Source organism: Scomber japonicus, chromosome 13 (assembly GCF_027409825.1).
Source record: "Scomber japonicus isolate fScoJap1 chromosome 13, fScoJap1.pri, whole genome shotgun sequence".
Classification (NCBI taxonomy): Eukaryota; Metazoa; Chordata; class Actinopteri; order Scombriformes; family Scombridae; genus Scomber; species Scomber japonicus.
Window position 1 is genome coordinate 17,083,785 of NC_070590.1, and position 17,179 is coordinate 17,100,963.

Genomic DNA, 17,179 nt, shown 5'->3' on the forward strand with positions numbered 1-17,179 from the left:
ATTACTAATGCAGGAAACAGCAGGGATTTAATTCTGACCACTTAATTTACTAGTAAGTAGTTTATTGCCCTGTATTTTGACCAAGCTTCAACGTAGTTAAAATTCTTTTAAAATTATATATATGGTTATTTTTGAGTATTTAAGAAATCATTCTGACTTGTTTGTAGCCTCAGAAATCAACATTTTGTATTGTATTTCACAATATGATCAGAATAGACAGACAGCCCAACAAGATGACAGATCTGATTATACAGTACAAGCAACTGAAGCAAGCTCAAGACACACTATACACATTTTGAACCAATTTACTGTCTCAATGTTGTTTTTGTGCTCAACATGTTGAAAATATCACAATACCAAACAGCACAATAAGTTACATTCCAGAGATATACAGCAGTAACATAGTAAATATTTACAACTGAAGTGAAAACAGGAATGTTCAAGCATGTACAAAACCTGAAGTCTCTTAGCATGTATTCTTTATTAAGTGTAAGCAACAGTCTTAGCATTTTTTAAATTCTATCTCAGTCAACACTGAAAAATTAAAGGCATTTCAACAAAAACTTTCTGTTGCTCATTTTAATTCCATGTAAAGTTATTTATACAACATATTCAAATGAACTAATGTACAAAACGTCCATGCGTCAATGCACAGCAAAATAATATCCACAAATTATGAGTCACAGCGAGAGATTTGCAGATGTTGACATGTCAAGTAGTTTTAATGGGCGTTTTCTATGAACAGCCCCATACATAATGAAGTCCAGACATGAACAAAGTATCATCCACTGATGGTGGTAGTATTGTAGGTGGCAAAAAATAAATAAAAGTGAAGCAAGCTGGAACTCAGGAGGTAGGCATGTCTGCAGAGAGGCAGTAGCAAATGTACAGCGTGGCACAGAAGTATTATGGGCTGAATTAAAAGTAGTTTTAGGAGGGCATGTTTGATTTCAGCCCGACTTAAACAGTAGAATAGCCACTTGGCCTAAGTAGAAGTAGATGAAATGCTTCGTCTCGTGTGTCACGTAGCTGCCAAAGTTCCTCCCGACAATGCAGTGCCATGTCGGGTTATACTTCTTATCAAACTCCTGCAGGAGAGACGACATTGATTAGCACATCACAGCTGAGAGGACATTGACAGGTTTTCAGTAAATGCATGTTCTGCTCCTTTAATGTTGACCTGTGCACCTTTTTGACATATGCAGCAATATCCTTCTCAATGTTGTACTTCTCCATAGCTTGCATGGCGCAGTCCACTGCATCCTGCTGCATCTCATCAGACATGTCTGCATTCTTTATCACGGCCTTCTTGTCAGACATTTTGGCGTTTTGACTGCTCAGGACAAAAAGAAAAAGGTTACTGAATAACTGAGGAAAAAAACTTAATCCTCCCCTCAGATGTGGACTTACAATTGTTCTATTTCAAGTTGACAGTACATGATTTAAAAAAAAAAAAAAAAAGAAAATGTCACCTATTCTCAGGTGCCCAAATGACACTTTCAATGTAATCTGCAGCATTTTGTGCAAAGATGTATTTAAGTTAAACCTTAAAATTTAAACTTATTTGAAGCTGATGACAATTCAGTGATCAAAATTAGTCAAATCAAGTCAGTATCTTTCAACATTTGTCACTTTAGAGCCTAATTCCATGTTTTGTTTTGTTTTGACTAAAAAGACTGAAGGTGTGGAAGATATCCACTTTATTTGACTAACTCAGACTACTGAAGCATCATATTATCTTCACATAAAGCTTTAAATAAAGTCAGTATGAACAGGGGGAGATTATTACAGAAAGAAAAACGTCTTTCAAGTTCATTTGGGTTCATGACCGTTGTTTTAAGACAGACTTGAAAAATTGTGCAGCTGTCCTTTAAAAGGTTTGCCATGACCTGACGTCACAGGGTGCACCTGCACTAACTTTGTATTAATGCTGCTCGTGAAGCAATAATCAACTATTTCGGCTGATTTTTTAAGACACATAAGAGTAGCTATTCCTTCTATAATAATAATAAATAATAATCTCATTCTCAGTATTTAATGGTGAGGTTTGGGAACAAAGTAGAGGAGCGGTCACAGCCTGGCAGGACAAACACAGGAGGTTAGCATGCAGCCAGCAGAAACATCAGTATTCATTCTCACCTGCTGACCAGGCAGAGGTTTCATTAGTTACAAACACACCGCTTCACACTGTCATACAATACAATTAAGTCTTACCGTGTCTCTACGTTGATTTAGTATTTAAAGGTGTGCGTAACGTGGAGCTCCACAGTCCTCCGGTGGGTTTAATGGAAGGAAAAACGTGCGTCTGCGCCCCGCCCTTCACGTCACATCCACAGTCTGATTGGTTGCAGTGAAGCCTGCATCCGGCTCACGGCGTTTTTTACTTGCGGATCCTGGCTGCATCTTATTTCCACCCAGAATGCACCATTTTCATCCAACCCTATCCGTCCGCCCCCTTCCCTCCCCCACAGGGGCGTGATTGATCCAGGTGATCGGGTGGATCGATAATATTGATCCACACATTTTGAAGGGATTGCAACACATTCAAATGTAGATTAGAGTCACAGAGGAGGAGATAGTCACAGAATGCATTTCTAGCTGATTTTGAAGAAATGGTATAAATTGAACTAACTGAGGACATGAATTGAATACAATACCAGCAATTCCACAATTAACCTTCAGTGTAATGAAATAATTTCTAAAGCTGCTTGTGTGCTTGTGTAATACCTATATACATGTCACACATGCAACAATAGATACAAAGAAAATCCAAAATTATGATAGTAAACTATAAATGAGACTTTTAAAGATATTGGCGATTATACTTAGACAAATGAAAACTCATCTTCTGCAGCAAAAGACCAACCTATGAGAAAAAGATAAACCCTGCCTTTCCCCAGTCCTCCCTCTTCCCTCCCTCATCCACTGTTCCTGGCTGACCATCTCCTTGTGTGAGTGGAGCCATCCATCCTGCATCTCCAAGCCCTCATTCTAGTTTTGTATTCTCTTAATTAAAATAGTAAAGTAAAATAAATAAATATACATATACTCTGCTGCTAATTAATATCCCATTAATATAATGGGAGCATGCAGTACAGCAAATATAGAAAAACAGCTGTTCAGTAACACTCAGCATAGACCACTGCCAATTAGTTGATTAACCTCTTAACACATGCCCCTATTTTTTATGCTGTTAGCCTAAATGACATGCCCTAGTTGTGAGCAGCACAGATCCCACATAGTTTGAGACTCAGAGATGTGTCTGGTGTCAGTGGAAAGGAAACACTCTCGATTCTTGTAAAAGTGTCTGTGTGATTCTGTGACTTACTGACAAAGAGTGGCAGAGGTTACAATGATGGGGTTGTTTACTCGCCCATAGGTTTGCCTTTACAATGACATGTGTACAGACATTCAGGGACCTCTCAGCGGGATATAGACACAATGAGGCCACAGCCACAGGTCTTGGCTTCATGCAGTCCAAATTTGGAGTCAAAAGACCAAAAGATTAATTTTTCAGAGTTATTTTTCAACAGGTATGTCCATGCGTTTTCCTCAGGTCCTTTTTGGAGACTCCAAATGGACACTTGGTTACCAAAGCTGTATAACCACAATCAAACATCTATAACTATACAACCCCTTTGCCTACAATCAAAATCTTGGTCTCTAATGAAAGCTGACACCATATTATTATTATTATATACTGTATATAACCATATTTTTTTGTTTGGCCATATCTATCTATCTATTTATCTATCTATCTATCTATCTATCTGTTTATTTTGGTATAAGTCATATGTCAAGTCGAAGAAGAACCAACCGTGTACCAAAATGCCGAGTGCGTAATGATATGGTTCAACTCTTTTACGCACAGGGCGCACGCCGGTTACGCTTGGAGTTTGTTTATGGACAGCTAAATTTAATAGCTTGGTGTCATACACCGTTGGAAACCTCAGACTATTGGCTAAAAGGTTATCAACTTCATTTCTCCGAATATTTCCATAGGCTGGAACAACTGTCAATCAAAGCCATGTCGTCATTGTCGTCGGTCACATGTCCTCATTGGCTTTGGAGACATGTACTGCCTAATCCTAAACACCGATTGGCTTGTGTGTGGTGTCGTCAGAAGCAGAAGAGGCTCACGGTTGTAAACATCTAGTCACGTGTACTCTGAGATGGATGTGCAGGTCAGGAAATGACGTAAACGGACCGTATATGGTTTGTTATTTGTGTTATTACGTTACGTGTTGGACTAAATACATGGACATATTGAGGAAAGTATTTCGGTTTTATGGAAACGGATATCATATTTCACAAGAATGGATACTTGGCGAGCTGTACAGAAAGTCCTTAGTCATAAGATGATCGTTGTGGATAAAGGGAAGACTTTGAAGGTATGTAGGCATTATAGCTTTTCTCACTTAGCCGAGTGGCTAGCCGAGCCAATCGTTAATACTATTACGGCTGTGAGCAACCATATAAGTCGTGAGTGGTCTTGAATGAATCAGGACAATCTAAGCTTTCCAATGGTGTACGGCATGAGTATATATATTTAAGGGTTGGTGTTTGAAACATCCAGAAGAACGTGTGGCTACCTCCTAACATCCGTCCCGTCCCGTAGGCGGAACAGCGTGCGTTAAGAGGTTAATTGCCAGCTACTAAACTAAGTGCCGAATATTTTCATTATCAACTGAACAATTTGACTAATTTTTAAAGAAAAAATGGTCTCAACTATTTTCTTCTTCTGTACTTGGCTACGTTCATACACCAGTTAAAAGTGACCTGAATCCGATTTGTTTGCTCAAATGTGACCCATATCTGATTTGTTTCTGACAATGTGAACAGCACAAGTCGCATTGAATCTGACATTTCCAAATCCGATTCAGGCCACTTTCAAATGTGGTACTGAATCGGATACATATCAGATTTTTTTGAATGCGACCGCAATCTGAACAGACAACACACAGCTAATGCTCGGCATAAAGACGTCATTAAAGTATTCATTTTCTTTCTCCTCTTCCTCCTTTTTAACATCACCCTCTCACACACTGTTTTTAACATTAGACCATAAATGAGACTATCAGTAACTTCACCAGCTGTTGCTGTTGCCATGTTCGCTTCCGTAAACACCGTTCTGTGTGTGACGTCATTAATGATCAACTGAGCATGCGGGTCACTTCAGGAGGCCACATTTAAAAGTGTAATATGAACAACCAAACAATAAATCGGATTTGAGCAATAAATCGGAATTGAGCATTAAGGCCTGCGGTGTGAGCGTAGCCATTCATTCTAAGTGTCTCTCTCCATGGTGCTGAAACGATCCAAAATGGATCAACATATTGTTTTGGTGATGCCATTACGTTTTCTATTAAAGATCCCCTCCAGTCAAGTTTTACTATGTATATAAAATACTTTAAATAATGTCTGATACAGTTTAGTCCATAGAGTATATGTACTGGAGGTTTCAAATTCTGTAGATTGAATAAACGTAACTATTTGTGACATCAAAAATCATGCTCTTGACTCATGAGATACTTTTCAATTTTCAGCAGGTGAAAATGGAAACAACCTTCTAATGTCAAATTCTTCACAAACATCCAGCACAGTGATGCTCACACAGCTGTAGGAGCAAGAAGAAACACATTGACTGCAGTGGGACTTGTGTTTAAATACATATGTAGGGGACATAATGGTGAAAAAATGCTTCCTACGGTCTTTCCAATAATTCTTTTATGTATGACCAACAGTCCACAAAACAAAGATATTTAGTTTATCATAGGAGGACTAGAGAAACCAGAAAATATCTACATTTGAAAAGCTATGAGAGAATACTGAAATTGTCTTGTTAAAAAACGTTTATTAATTTAAGAGCCAGAAGTTTGTTGATTTAATTGTTGCAGCTCTAGATAAATAAGATAAATACTGATGAACACTCACTGATCCATCCATCCCAGCCATATGTGGAATATTAAGCATCATGTTATCTGAAGTAGCACTGTGTATGAAACCTGTGTGTGAATGATCTTTTGCGTTACTTATCTTCTGCTGTATGCAGTTCACTTTATTATAATGGGCACTTTGAAAGACTGAGGCACGATCTGAAGGAGCCAGACACGCTACACTAAGTAGGTAAGTCAGGTTTAGCAAAAATGAAAAACTGAAATCAATATGAGCATTTGCAGGCATCAAGTCCTCCAAAAATAAGCTATTATGTAAAGACTAAATGAGAAGACCCCAATATTGCAAATATAACTCAATGTGTTGTTCACATGTACATGTTCCATGTTTTTGTGCCCAACCCTTTTTTATAAACCCAAAGAAAAATGACCATAAAGAAAAACACAAACAATTAACCTATGTTAAAGTTTTATTAAAAGAGAATAAAGCTTTACGATACTGAAGATTATACTTAAGAAAATCAGAAATGATCTCCTCAGGAAAAGACTGACCTAAGAAAATGATACAAACCACATTAAAGGTAACATTCCTGCCCTCCCTCCCTCGTCCACTGTTACAAGTTGCCCACTATTTACCACTCTCCTTACGCGTGTGGATCCATCCTGCACCTCCCAGCCCTCCTCCTGGTTTAGATCCAAGCTCTGCTCTTCTTTTTTTTTTTTCTTTTAATACATTTTTAAAAAACAAAAAAATTATCGCGGTGCCGTCAGTAATCGTGTCTCTGAGGTCCCACACAAAATGGAAAAAATAATTTGGATTATCTGAATGCCAATTTAGCTTTAGTTTAGTTTCCGGTTTGATGGGGTTATGTGGACAGAGCCGGTTTCGGGATCTCCCTCCCGGTAAAATGCTCCCGTGCTCCTGCTCCATGTATCCATCCTGACGCCTAAATCCTAATCCTGATCTGATCCTGATCCAGCTCCGGAATGGGGAGACAATGAGCCCAGTCCAAACCTTCAGAATACCAGCAGAACCAAAGAGAAGGAGGCAAGTTAGAATCACACCTTCAAAATTTAAAAAAAATAATCTGTCATTAAATGCATCTACGAGGGAGTTCACTGAGAAAAACAAGGGACACCATCTACATTAAATTCCAAAAAAACCAAAACCAAAAACCAAAAAAAAAAACAAACTAAGATTTACTTTGGATACTGAGAGATAAGCAAAAGCATAAGCTTTGGGTCTCCAAAGACAGAGTAGTATACAGAAGTTATTACTACTGAAAACATTCAACAATGGCACTCCATTGTCAAGTGTATATAAAACACTGCACAGCCATCATACCATTGGGTGCCACATTTGACTCCTCCTCCTCCTGTTAATCTTAATATGAACTGTTTCCTCTGTTCCCATCCTATCCTGTTCCTTTGAACTCTATAGAGAGACACACAAGAAGGTCAAAGTACAGTAGTATATGCTTTAAAGAAGTAGAATCTTTCCAAATGAAAGCATACAATAGAGGACAAACAGCTGAAGAAAAGGTGTAGAAAAGAGGGAGAGATGGTTAGCAGGAAAATGATGATGAAAAGAAGAAGGGAGAAAGAGAAACGAGGCCATGTACACAGACCAGACTTATCTGGTGTGCAAAAATGAAAACTGCAACCAAAAGTGGAGGAAATGAGACAACACAAAGAGACTGTAAACAGGTAACACGTGAGACGCTCAGTGGTGAGTATACAGGGTTTGTTATGTGACGTGAAGATTTCCTCTGCGGCTCCGAGGTACACCACTGCTGCGGTTAAGGTTGGGGTGAATCTAGGTGCGGGAACGGGAACGGGAGCGGGAACGTCGGGGAGAGTAACGCGGAGAACCTCTGCTGCGACGGGGAGAGTAGCTGCGCGATCTGCTCTTGCTTCGGCTACGACTGCGGGAGCGACCGTAGCTGGGGCTGCGAGGACCGTCCATCTTCACACGAATGTAGGCCGTCTCTCCCTAGACACACAGACACACAGACACACACACACACATTACTAAAAAATCCCATTATTAAAGTTGCTAAATGAGAAATAGATGTTTTTGGTGATACATCATCACTCAGAACTGCATTTAGCGTGTTCAGATGAGTTAAAAAATATTGAAATTGTTTTCTTTCATCCAAATATTATAATCCTTTACATACCTCATGAGAACGAAACTTGGTGTTGTCCAGTTTGCGGACAGCGTAAGTCATGTCTTCTTTGCGTACAAATTCCACCACTCCAGTGCCGTCACGATTCACATCAGCGTAACACACATCGCCTGCCTCTCGCATGTGATCCTTCAGGTCCTGCCAGCTTCCACTGGGAGGAAGACCTGACAGGAAAATGGTGGCGTAAGACTCCAATTCAACTCATACACTTTAGGTAATAAGAACCTCCAGCCGGAGGAACACCCACCTGAAACTACAACTCTGTGCTCCGAGCGTCGAGATGGGGGACCATACCTCCCTCTCGGGGGTCCTCCCTGTGCTCCGCCGCCACCACCTCCACCTCCACCACCACCTCCTCTTCCACTTCGAGGGAACTCAACACGGAGGCGGTATCCATCGTAGTCATAACCATCACGCCCGTAAACAGCATCCTCAGCATCCCTGTGAAATACAACAGTTATCAATCATCTTTCCAGCTTCACAAGTCCAGGAACTGAGAGCCTATTGTGATTAAATAGCAAAAAAAAAAAAAAAAAAGCATCTTGCTCAGTTAGTTTTTGTCCTGCGGATGGAAATCTGAAGTGGAAAATGCCCCCAAATATTTCAGCTGAGAATTCAACATGCTCAGTATATTGCACAGGCACTTAATGAAACAAAAGACCACAAAAGACTTGGACTGAATGGCCTTTCAAGTTGGCACTTTCAGGCTTGCCTGTAATTTGGGCACATGTTGAGCGTACTAAATTATCTCCCTCTTCTGACGTCAGTGCCTCCCCTCCTCTCTTCATTGTGTTACTACTGACTGATTTGGGAAGACCTTCATTTCTATAAATTTCTTATTTCTTTTTTGTGGAAACTATAAATTTACTGATTAATCTATTAATTTAATTTTACTAAATCAGATGATAAACAGTTAGTTATTGGGAGGATGTCAAGAATATCCCTGAAGTGTACAAGAGGTACGAGAGTATTCAGTTTCAGTTCACATTGCGAGATATGAATCATGACTTTTGTTCCATTTGCATTTATCAGTTTAAGATTTGTGGTAGAAAAGAAAACAAGTACATCAGTGCAATTTATGTCCTGCACCCTTCCTGTACTCCTACAACTGGCATAATGAATAGAGAACCAGTATGTTAGAGAGATCTGCACTAATAAACAGAGTGTGTCCTCTCCATGACCCAGTTGCTCTTCCGACATCATGCATCTTGCCCCGGCGCCAAGAAAGGTGATAAGGCGGCAGCCTTGGACTGTAAACAACAGATGTTCTTATTATTGTAATAAAAGAGCATATCACCATTTGTCCCCCCCCAAAAAATCGACGTGACTGGAGTTTCTTTATGAGAAGTGTGCATAATTTATATTTACATATTCTTCAGATTTTTGTCTGCACTGTACCAAAACTTTCTCTGATGGATCAGATACTTGTGTGCTGAATAAACTTAATATATTTAAGTAAGATCAACTGGAACCTTGTGAAGTTCCCTCCATCAAAATTAGTGAATTAATGTTTTAATGCGCAAAAGGAGAGTTGCAGTTTCTTGGTGGCTAATTGAACAGAATTACCAATAGTGTACCATACTGATTTTACAATACTACTGCTAAAAGGGCAGTTAACAATTGTATTAATAGTCTTTGTATGAACAAAGAGTCACCCAGTCTACAGCATCAGAATGAAGAACAAATGTTCATTTCCGATTAAAGCTACTGCAGTAAATATGTACAGTTTCTGACATGATATATGTACAAAATCTACTTTAATATCATTTTCCACCTGGGTTTTAGCTACAAATAGTTTGAGAGCTTGCAGCACAGCACCAGTCTGCTGGGGGTAGAGTAAACCAAACATTAGACACTCCTGTGAACGGAAAACAATACATTAGCGCCAAAAACGACCCCCTCCAAGTAAAACGAAACGTGGTCACTGTAACCTTCATGGAGGCAGACTTTACTGCAGATTACACCTTATAAATTCACACCCGAGAGCTCTACCAAAATACATGAGTAATATAAATGTGTATTATTTGAAAACAGGTTTGGGTGACCGTGTGGAGATAACACCGAGGCGTGGTAGAGCAACTCACCTCGGGTCCTCGAACTGCACGAAGGCAAACGGAGGTCCTCCTCTCCGGTTCTTCAGGTCGATATCACGAATGGCTCCGTACTTGTAAAACAGATCTTCGACGTCTTTTGAGCGAATATCAGGAGGGAGATTCCCCACATATATCCGACAATCGTTGCTCCCCGCTGGTCCTCGGACAACGGACATGTTGGCTAACAAACACAAAGCTACACGCACACTTAGCTTAGCTTAGCAGTTCAAGGAAGTTAGCAAGCGAGCTAACAAATATCCTGACGAACAAACCGCTAAGTAAGAAACACCCCAGCTATCAGATAAAGCGACAAGTTAAATGTTTAGTTACAGTGGCGACTAAATTTGAGTTGAAATCCCTACGGGTCGATCTCTGAAACAGTCGAGTTAATCGCAGCTAACACTTGCAAGCTGGTCAAATCATTCAAGTAGCAACGTGCTCTTCTTCAATGAAGATGAGCTGAGTGTAACATGACTTTAAAGCTGCTCACAGCGCCACCTGCTGCACGGGAGCTGTGCAGGGTGAGTTTACAATGTCTGAAAACAGTCATGTGCACACATTAACATTTAAACCTTTTTTTTTCTAGCTGTAATCGTTCCTCCTGTTCATTATATATCAATGTCCATTTCCACCAGCGTGATAAAAAAAGATTTTGTATGTCAATATAATGATAAACTATCTCAAAATAAGGACTTAGTATCTAAAAAATGGGATACTAATAACTCATAATATAAGTCAATATTTTGAGGTAGTTTCTCATTATCATGAAACACTGAGTTATTATTTTTGCGATACTAAGTCATTATTTTGAGATAAGACATTATTTTGCTAAAGTTTCTCATTACATTGACTTACAGGATCTGAATCCTTTCATCACATTGACAGAAATGGGCTTTGACAGTTCATACTGATCATTAGAAGATCTCTTGCACTTACAATGTTAATGAAAATCCACAGCAAGCCTCCTTCTGTGCAAAAATGTATTTAGAAGCTTATCTGGAGCTAATATGAAGCTTCAGCCATCCAAATTAGTCAAATCATGCTGATATCTTTTTATTTATTTATTGGAAATCAATATGTGATAGACAGGACATACAAGGCATGACACAGTAAGAAAAGATGAGACATACAACAATAAATACAGACAGACTTGTATATTTAACGAGAGGCCCATTAAGGAATACAGACAAAACAAATTGTAAGAGAGAAAAAACAAAGTGCAAAAACAAAACATAAAACAAGCTTTAAGCGCCCTGGTGGTCATGTGGTTAGAGCACATGTGACATATTCGCAGTGTCCCTGGTTCGAATCCGTCAAGGGCCCTATGCTGCAGGTCATTCCTTTCTCTCTCTCCCTGATTCCTATCGGCCTCTCTGCCAGTTACCTCCTCAAATAAAGCCATGAAAAGCCCAAAAATAAATCTTAAAAAAAAAAAAGATAATCAGATATTACATCTCAGTACTATTATTTTATCTTTATTATTTTATCAGTTTTAAAACTTTAAAACTTTAGTCTCTTTAGTGCCAAAATTCCTCTTTTTGTTACTATAGATCCACTGCATCTCAACAAAGGGGAGATTCGATGCTAAAAATCTGGAAATGTGGCATATATCCACTTGATATGACTATCTCAGTATGTATCATAGTAGCTTCAGGCAAACTTTTAAATGAAGTTTAGCTCAAAATGACAAAAAAGGTCTACCCCACAGTCCATTTATGAGCTGTTCTGAAGCTTATAATCATCAATCATGTGATATGATAGAGAGCTCCAGAAGAGATAAAATGGTATTTGGAGTGAAATTGTTTTGTTAGCTGTATGTGTGTGGTGTTGTAGCCACATCGTCCCCTTTGGCCCTTTACACATTTAACACAAATACATGTCAATATATTTAAAAAAGACATTGATGATGCACTGGGATCAGATTGCTCATGCTACATTCAGAATCGGTCAATGACCCAGGTGAAAAAAACACAACATAGTCAGTGCTTTAGTTTGTGTAGCATGACAAACTACACACTGAATAACTTAACACCAATTAACTCTGCTGTTAAACAGTGAGAGGCCATTGAAAGCTCTGTAAAACGCTACTAAAGTGGACTTTGTGTTCAATTTCCAATGTCAGGAACAAACTTAAATGCTCAACTTGGTCTAAACTTAGTGTATGACGGTTTAGACAGGTGTGTCTCCCAAATGTATTTGATATTCATATCAAATCTAATAACTGTCAAAAAACAAAACAAACAAAAAAACAGATAGAGCTCTATCTGTGAGTTTATTTGTTAATAACTTAGAATGTTGAATTCAAATATAAAAACACATTTATAACAATCCGAGCATTAAACTGTACAGTGTTTGACAGTCACAGCAGTCATTCCTTAAAATCTTGCCATAAACACAATTCTTCACATAAAACAAAAAATATAATACTCAACTAATTTGTGAAACCCACACCTCAGTGCTGCATATGAACATTTCTTCATGCCTACCTCTGTACCTAGATGTCAAGGCCACTGACATAAACGTTTATTCATTATGCCATTTGTGTTCAGACCTTATATTCGTCCCAATTTGTGTCTCTCAGTCCTTCTTGGCTTGCTTTTCTCTGCGTTTCTGTCTGGCCTCAGACACTATTTTGAGCAGTGACAGCAGAATAGGCACACACATGGGCAGGAAGAGAGGTATGTAGATGGCAAACTTCTGGTCATCAGGAAAGTAGAGGAGGTGGAGGAGAGAAGGATCGAAGAAGGCTCTCTCTGATGCCAAGATGGCCTCTTTACTGTACTGCAGAGCAAAGCCGAGGTTCCCGGCCTCCAACTCGGCCACAGCCAGCTGCAGTGATGTGAGAGCACTGGACACCTGAGTGACAACAACAACCACAAGTTAGATTCAAGTGATGAAGTGACAAAAACTGAGTTGTATGAATAAAACTTCCTGTATTTGTGCATTCAAATATCAGTTTACACTGTTTCGTGTACATGATTCACATTTTCTTACAATGATTGTCAAACTAGTTCATTGATAAGATACCACTCAAAGGACACCACACTGCTTTAATTAGCTTTAATGTTTTATTGCAATATTTTCTAAGAAACTGTATTTGCAGTGACACAAAACCCCTTTGAAGGTAAAGGAAGTTGTATTTTTAACTTCACTGATGCCAAGATTGTCTCTTATCGCAAGATCAGATCATGGAGCATAAACACACTACAGCACATGATTTTATAAAGTACTGAACGCTTTTTACACACCCTTACACTTATGTATACACACACACATATAGGCAACACAGAATCCATCAGATTAATGCAGCTGTGTCTGCATCTTACCTGTTCAGCAATGTTGTCATTGATAACAATGTTGCCTATCTGGTCCAGCAGCTGCGCCAGAGAGGTGATGGTGGTGGTTGCTGTTGCTACGTTTTCCACACTCCGACTCCACATTAGGCGGTCCAGCTCCCAATCAGCCAGTCCTGTGCTCCCGCACGGTGCAACCACAAAGCCAGGGGGAGGGGTAGACGACTGTACCCCGAGCAGCAGTCTGACCAGACATGGTAGGGGTGGGAATGTTAATATTTCTGTATCTACAGGAAAAGCTGCAATATACTGTAGGTGCCCACTTACCGTAGCTGTGCAAGGAAGACTCCCATGACTTTGGCCATATTAATGTTGATGTCAACAGGGAACACAGCCTCTGGTCCATAGAAACCATCAACATTATAGACCTATAAAAATATTTTTTTAAATCAGTACCCAACTCAACAAATTAGAGTGCACAATCAGAGCATAACTAACACATTATTATTATTTTTTTTTTTGCCTTTATTTTGCCAAGTACAGTAGCTGGCAGAGAGGCTGACAGGAAACAGGGAGAGAGAGGGGAATGACATGCAGCATAAATCTGTGGTCGGATCCGAACCATAACTAACACATTATTAATAATATAGTAAACATAATAATTTATAATAATCTATGATCAATATGAGTATTTAGTGTACTGTTTCCCACTGTTGCCCTGAGATTATCTCACCATGATTCCACCCCAACGTGGAGAGTGAAACGCATTTGAAGGCACTTCTTGTTTCTTGTGGTCGTTAATGTAAAGGGGTGAGTGGTGGGCATCTGGGACGTACAGCAGAAAATTCAGCACTGGGTTGGAAGATGCAGCATTAGAGCCTGCAAATCAGATACAAGAAAAACGTTAAATATACAGTATAAATACACCAGAACAAATAATACCATGTTTCTCGTTGTAAAAATATTTGTTCATTTTCTTTTACCCAGTCTAGCCTCCACAGGGTTGATGACATGTGCAAGGCTGTCAGCGTTGAGTGTGTAGGCATTACGGCTGCTGTCAAAGCGAGGGTTGACACCAAGCATGGCATAGTGCAAAGTCTGTAAGAAGAACATGTATGATGACATACAGTAGCGGAGCAGCTTTTCATTGTGATGTGCGTAATTCACATTCACACACACAGTACCTGAGAGTCAATGCTAAAGTTGGCCACAGGAGACAGTTTTGTAAACAAAGGTTGGATGTAGGTCTGCACAGCACCCTCTATGTCCCAGTACAGCCGGTGTGACTTTGGGTCTGGGTTCAACAGACTGAATGTAATCTCATAACCTAAAGAGAAGAAAAGAATGAGGAGAGAACAGAAGGAAAGTGTCCACAGAGGTTACTGACTAGAACATAAATTAAGTTACTCATGTTTATGTCTGTGCTGAAACAAGAACCAACCTGGGCTGGATTTAAAAGCTCTCATACTGTCGGCTATGCTCTCTTTGTTGCCAGGGCTAAGACGGACTCGGTCGCTGAGGGCAGCTGTGATGTCTGTGTGGCTAAAAGACATCACCTGCAGCACCTGCTTGATCCGAGGCTCCAGGTGAGCCAACAATTGCTCTAGCGTCCTGCCGACTCTCATCTGGGCACCAATACGCAGCAAGGCTGTCCGTCGCTGACCAACATACACGTCAATATCCTGACAGTCATGAAGATAGAGTTCAGTATTGGGTATATTTTTAATATATTCTACTTATTCAGAGTGACATAAATGAACATACAACACTTACAAAAGTAAAAGTTAAGGAAATAAAGGATAAGGATAGAGTTGACAAAAGCAAAACTTCAAAACAGTTTTAACCTCAGGCAGCAGTGTAGATGACTCTGGGATCACGTACACAACCAAAGAACCACACGGACTCTCACTGAGTGTATGTAGAGAAAGATCTGCCTCTAAAGCAGGAGAGAAAAAAAGAGAGAAATTACTAACTGTGACCTAACTTATATGTTAGCATTTGAATCTGACAGAAAAACAGCATCTTACCTGCAGCAGTGGGCTGGTTCAGGGCGTCCTCCTCCATGATTGTAGCCGTGCGATACCGTGTCTCATACGTATACCTCAAAGCTGTGTCCTCTGGAAATTAAAGTACAAGAATTACTCTGCAGCCTTCATCTCTTTTTATTTTAAAGGTCACAGACAACATTAACAAATCACCATCTACTATGTGCTCGTCATCCTGCGTCTGTGTCAGTGGGACCTTCTTCTGCTGCTCTGGCGTCAACGTTCCACGTGCAAACAACACCTCCACATCAGCACTCAAATGTAGCTGCCAAAAAAAAAAGACAGAAAGAAAGAGCAGGGTATTTAAAAAAATGTATTACACAGAGAAAATGACCACAGGATGAGAGACATGCAATTAATGGAAGCACAAACAAACCTGCAGCTTAGACAACTCTTGTATCTGACTGACAGGCAGCCAGGCACGGTACGTTTCAGTCGTTCGCCACCACAGAGGGACTCCCACGATGATGACCACTGCTGCTATGGACAGAGCAGCAAGCTGGCCACGTCTACGCTCTGAGAGAATGAAAGGAAAATGTAAAGAAAAAGAAGATAGATGAGGCTTTTGGGGAAACCATATTGTTGGTCACATGTGTAACAAAGTCACTTTTTAACCTCATCAGTCTCTCAGATCATATGTCAGTGATGCCCTCCAGGACACCTCTGATTAAAATATTCCAGTTTACATCTGTTTATTCCACGAAAAACCAAACAAAATGCTGAACTTTTAATGTAAAGTGAAGTTGGATGTAAGCATATAAATAATTATGAGTGATAATTTTCAGACAACATTGAATGAAATGATTTTAACGTAGTCTAATTATTATGACTATCTCATTATAAATCTTACATGTCTAGCCCTTAATACATTGATTGACCAGTTTATAAGTTCTCCTAGAGTATACAGTGACAGTTACAGGACGTTGTTCAGTTTTAAAGCTAGAGAGAATTCAACACAACTGGTAATATGCTTATTCTCTCTAACTAGAGGGTTTTAATGCACGTTGAGAAAGACAGATCCTCCCTCTTTCCAGTTCCAGTTTTGGTATCATAGTTGCTGTGTTGGATTTACATTTCTCTGAGACTGTATAAAGCTGTAATTAATGATGAAACAGGAGAAGCAGGTGTGCCTGCAGTGATGTTGCATGCTAATGTTAGCTTCAGCCATAACATTGAGGAAAACTGCCGCCTCGCGCTGTGGCTACGCAACTTCTCATTTTATTAAACATCCTTTATCAAACTATCATTAGCTGCTAATGCTAACTTAAATAAATACAGAGAAAAAATGTTTTATTGAAAAGCAGCTGTGTATATACTCACCCACTTCCGTGGTAGCCATTTCTGTCAATGAAATGATTGGGTGCGTTTGTTAATACACACCGTCAAATCACATGTCACGTGGTCCGGTAGCTCGGGATCACTGTTCTGCAGAAACCACAGTCTATGGCAGAAACAGTAACCATCAAGCCAGTCGTGCACAAATTTCAGATTTAAAGCACACAGAAGCAGACAGGGTAGAATAGTTTCATCTGTTTCGTCCTATATTCGAGATTTGAAACATTGTTACTTACCGTCAGCGTCCGCCCACAGCATGAATATATTAAACGCACACAACACAATGCGAAACATAAATAAGTAGCGCCCCATGCGGTGTCTCAATGTCCT

General features: G+C 39.6%; 3 protein-coding genes across 5 annotated transcripts; all 3 read right to left on the reverse strand.

The window, feature by feature from the left end:
• Positions 1 to 239: 239 nt before the first annotated feature.
• dynll2b (dynein, light chain, LC8-type 2b) lies at positions 240 to 2,302 on the reverse strand. 2 transcript variants are annotated; one of them, XM_053332270.1, is made up of 3 exons: positions 2,215 to 2,302; positions 1,189 to 1,333; positions 240 to 1,088 (listed from the first exon to the last, which is right to left on the reverse strand). In XM_053332270.1, the coding sequence occupies exons 2-3, from the start codon at positions 1,318 to 1,320 to the stop codon at positions 951 to 953; spliced, it is 270 nt and encodes an 89-aa protein (XP_053188245.1). In that variant the 5' UTR covers positions 1,321 to 1,333; positions 2,215 to 2,302; the 3' UTR covers positions 240 to 950. The 2 variants fall into 2 exon arrangements, with proteins under 2 accessions (XP_053188245.1, XP_053188246.1); XM_053332271.1 differs by having other exon boundaries at positions 2,226 to 2,293.
• A 4,049-nt stretch (positions 2,303 to 6,351) lies between these two features.
• Positions 6,352 to 10,666, reverse strand: srsf1b (serine and arginine rich splicing factor 1b). Of its 2 annotated transcripts, XR_008322830.1 has the most exons (5): positions 10,168 to 10,666; positions 8,331 to 8,524; positions 8,075 to 8,247; positions 7,240 to 7,887; positions 6,352 to 6,909 (listed from the first exon to the last, which is right to left on the reverse strand). XR_008322830.1 is itself a non-coding variant. In XM_053332269.1 (4 exons), exons 1-4 carry the CDS (start codon positions 10,350 to 10,352, stop codon positions 7,711 to 7,713), a joined length of 729 nt encoding a protein of 242 aa, XP_053188244.1. In that variant the 5' UTR covers positions 10,353 to 10,666; the 3' UTR covers positions 6,352 to 7,710. The 2 variants fall into 2 exon arrangements, 1 of the variants encoding a protein (XP_053188244.1); XM_053332269.1 differs by having other exon boundaries at positions 6,352 to 7,887.
• A 1,024-nt stretch (positions 10,667 to 11,690) lies between these two features.
• pigs (phosphatidylinositol glycan anchor biosynthesis, class S) lies at positions 11,691 to 16,853 on the reverse strand. Its single transcript, XM_053331570.1, has 12 exons — positions 16,835 to 16,853; positions 15,891 to 16,030; positions 15,668 to 15,779; positions 15,497 to 15,586; positions 15,314 to 15,405; positions 14,911 to 15,151; positions 14,654 to 14,796; positions 14,453 to 14,567; positions 14,203 to 14,348; positions 13,797 to 13,897; positions 13,503 to 13,713; positions 11,691 to 13,032 (listed from the first exon to the last, which is right to left on the reverse strand). The coding sequence occupies exons 1-12, from the start codon at positions 16,851 to 16,853 to the stop codon at positions 12,754 to 12,756; spliced, it is 1,689 nt and encodes a 562-aa protein (XP_053187545.1). The 3' UTR covers positions 11,691 to 12,753.
• Positions 16,854 to 17,179: the final 326 nt, after the last annotated feature.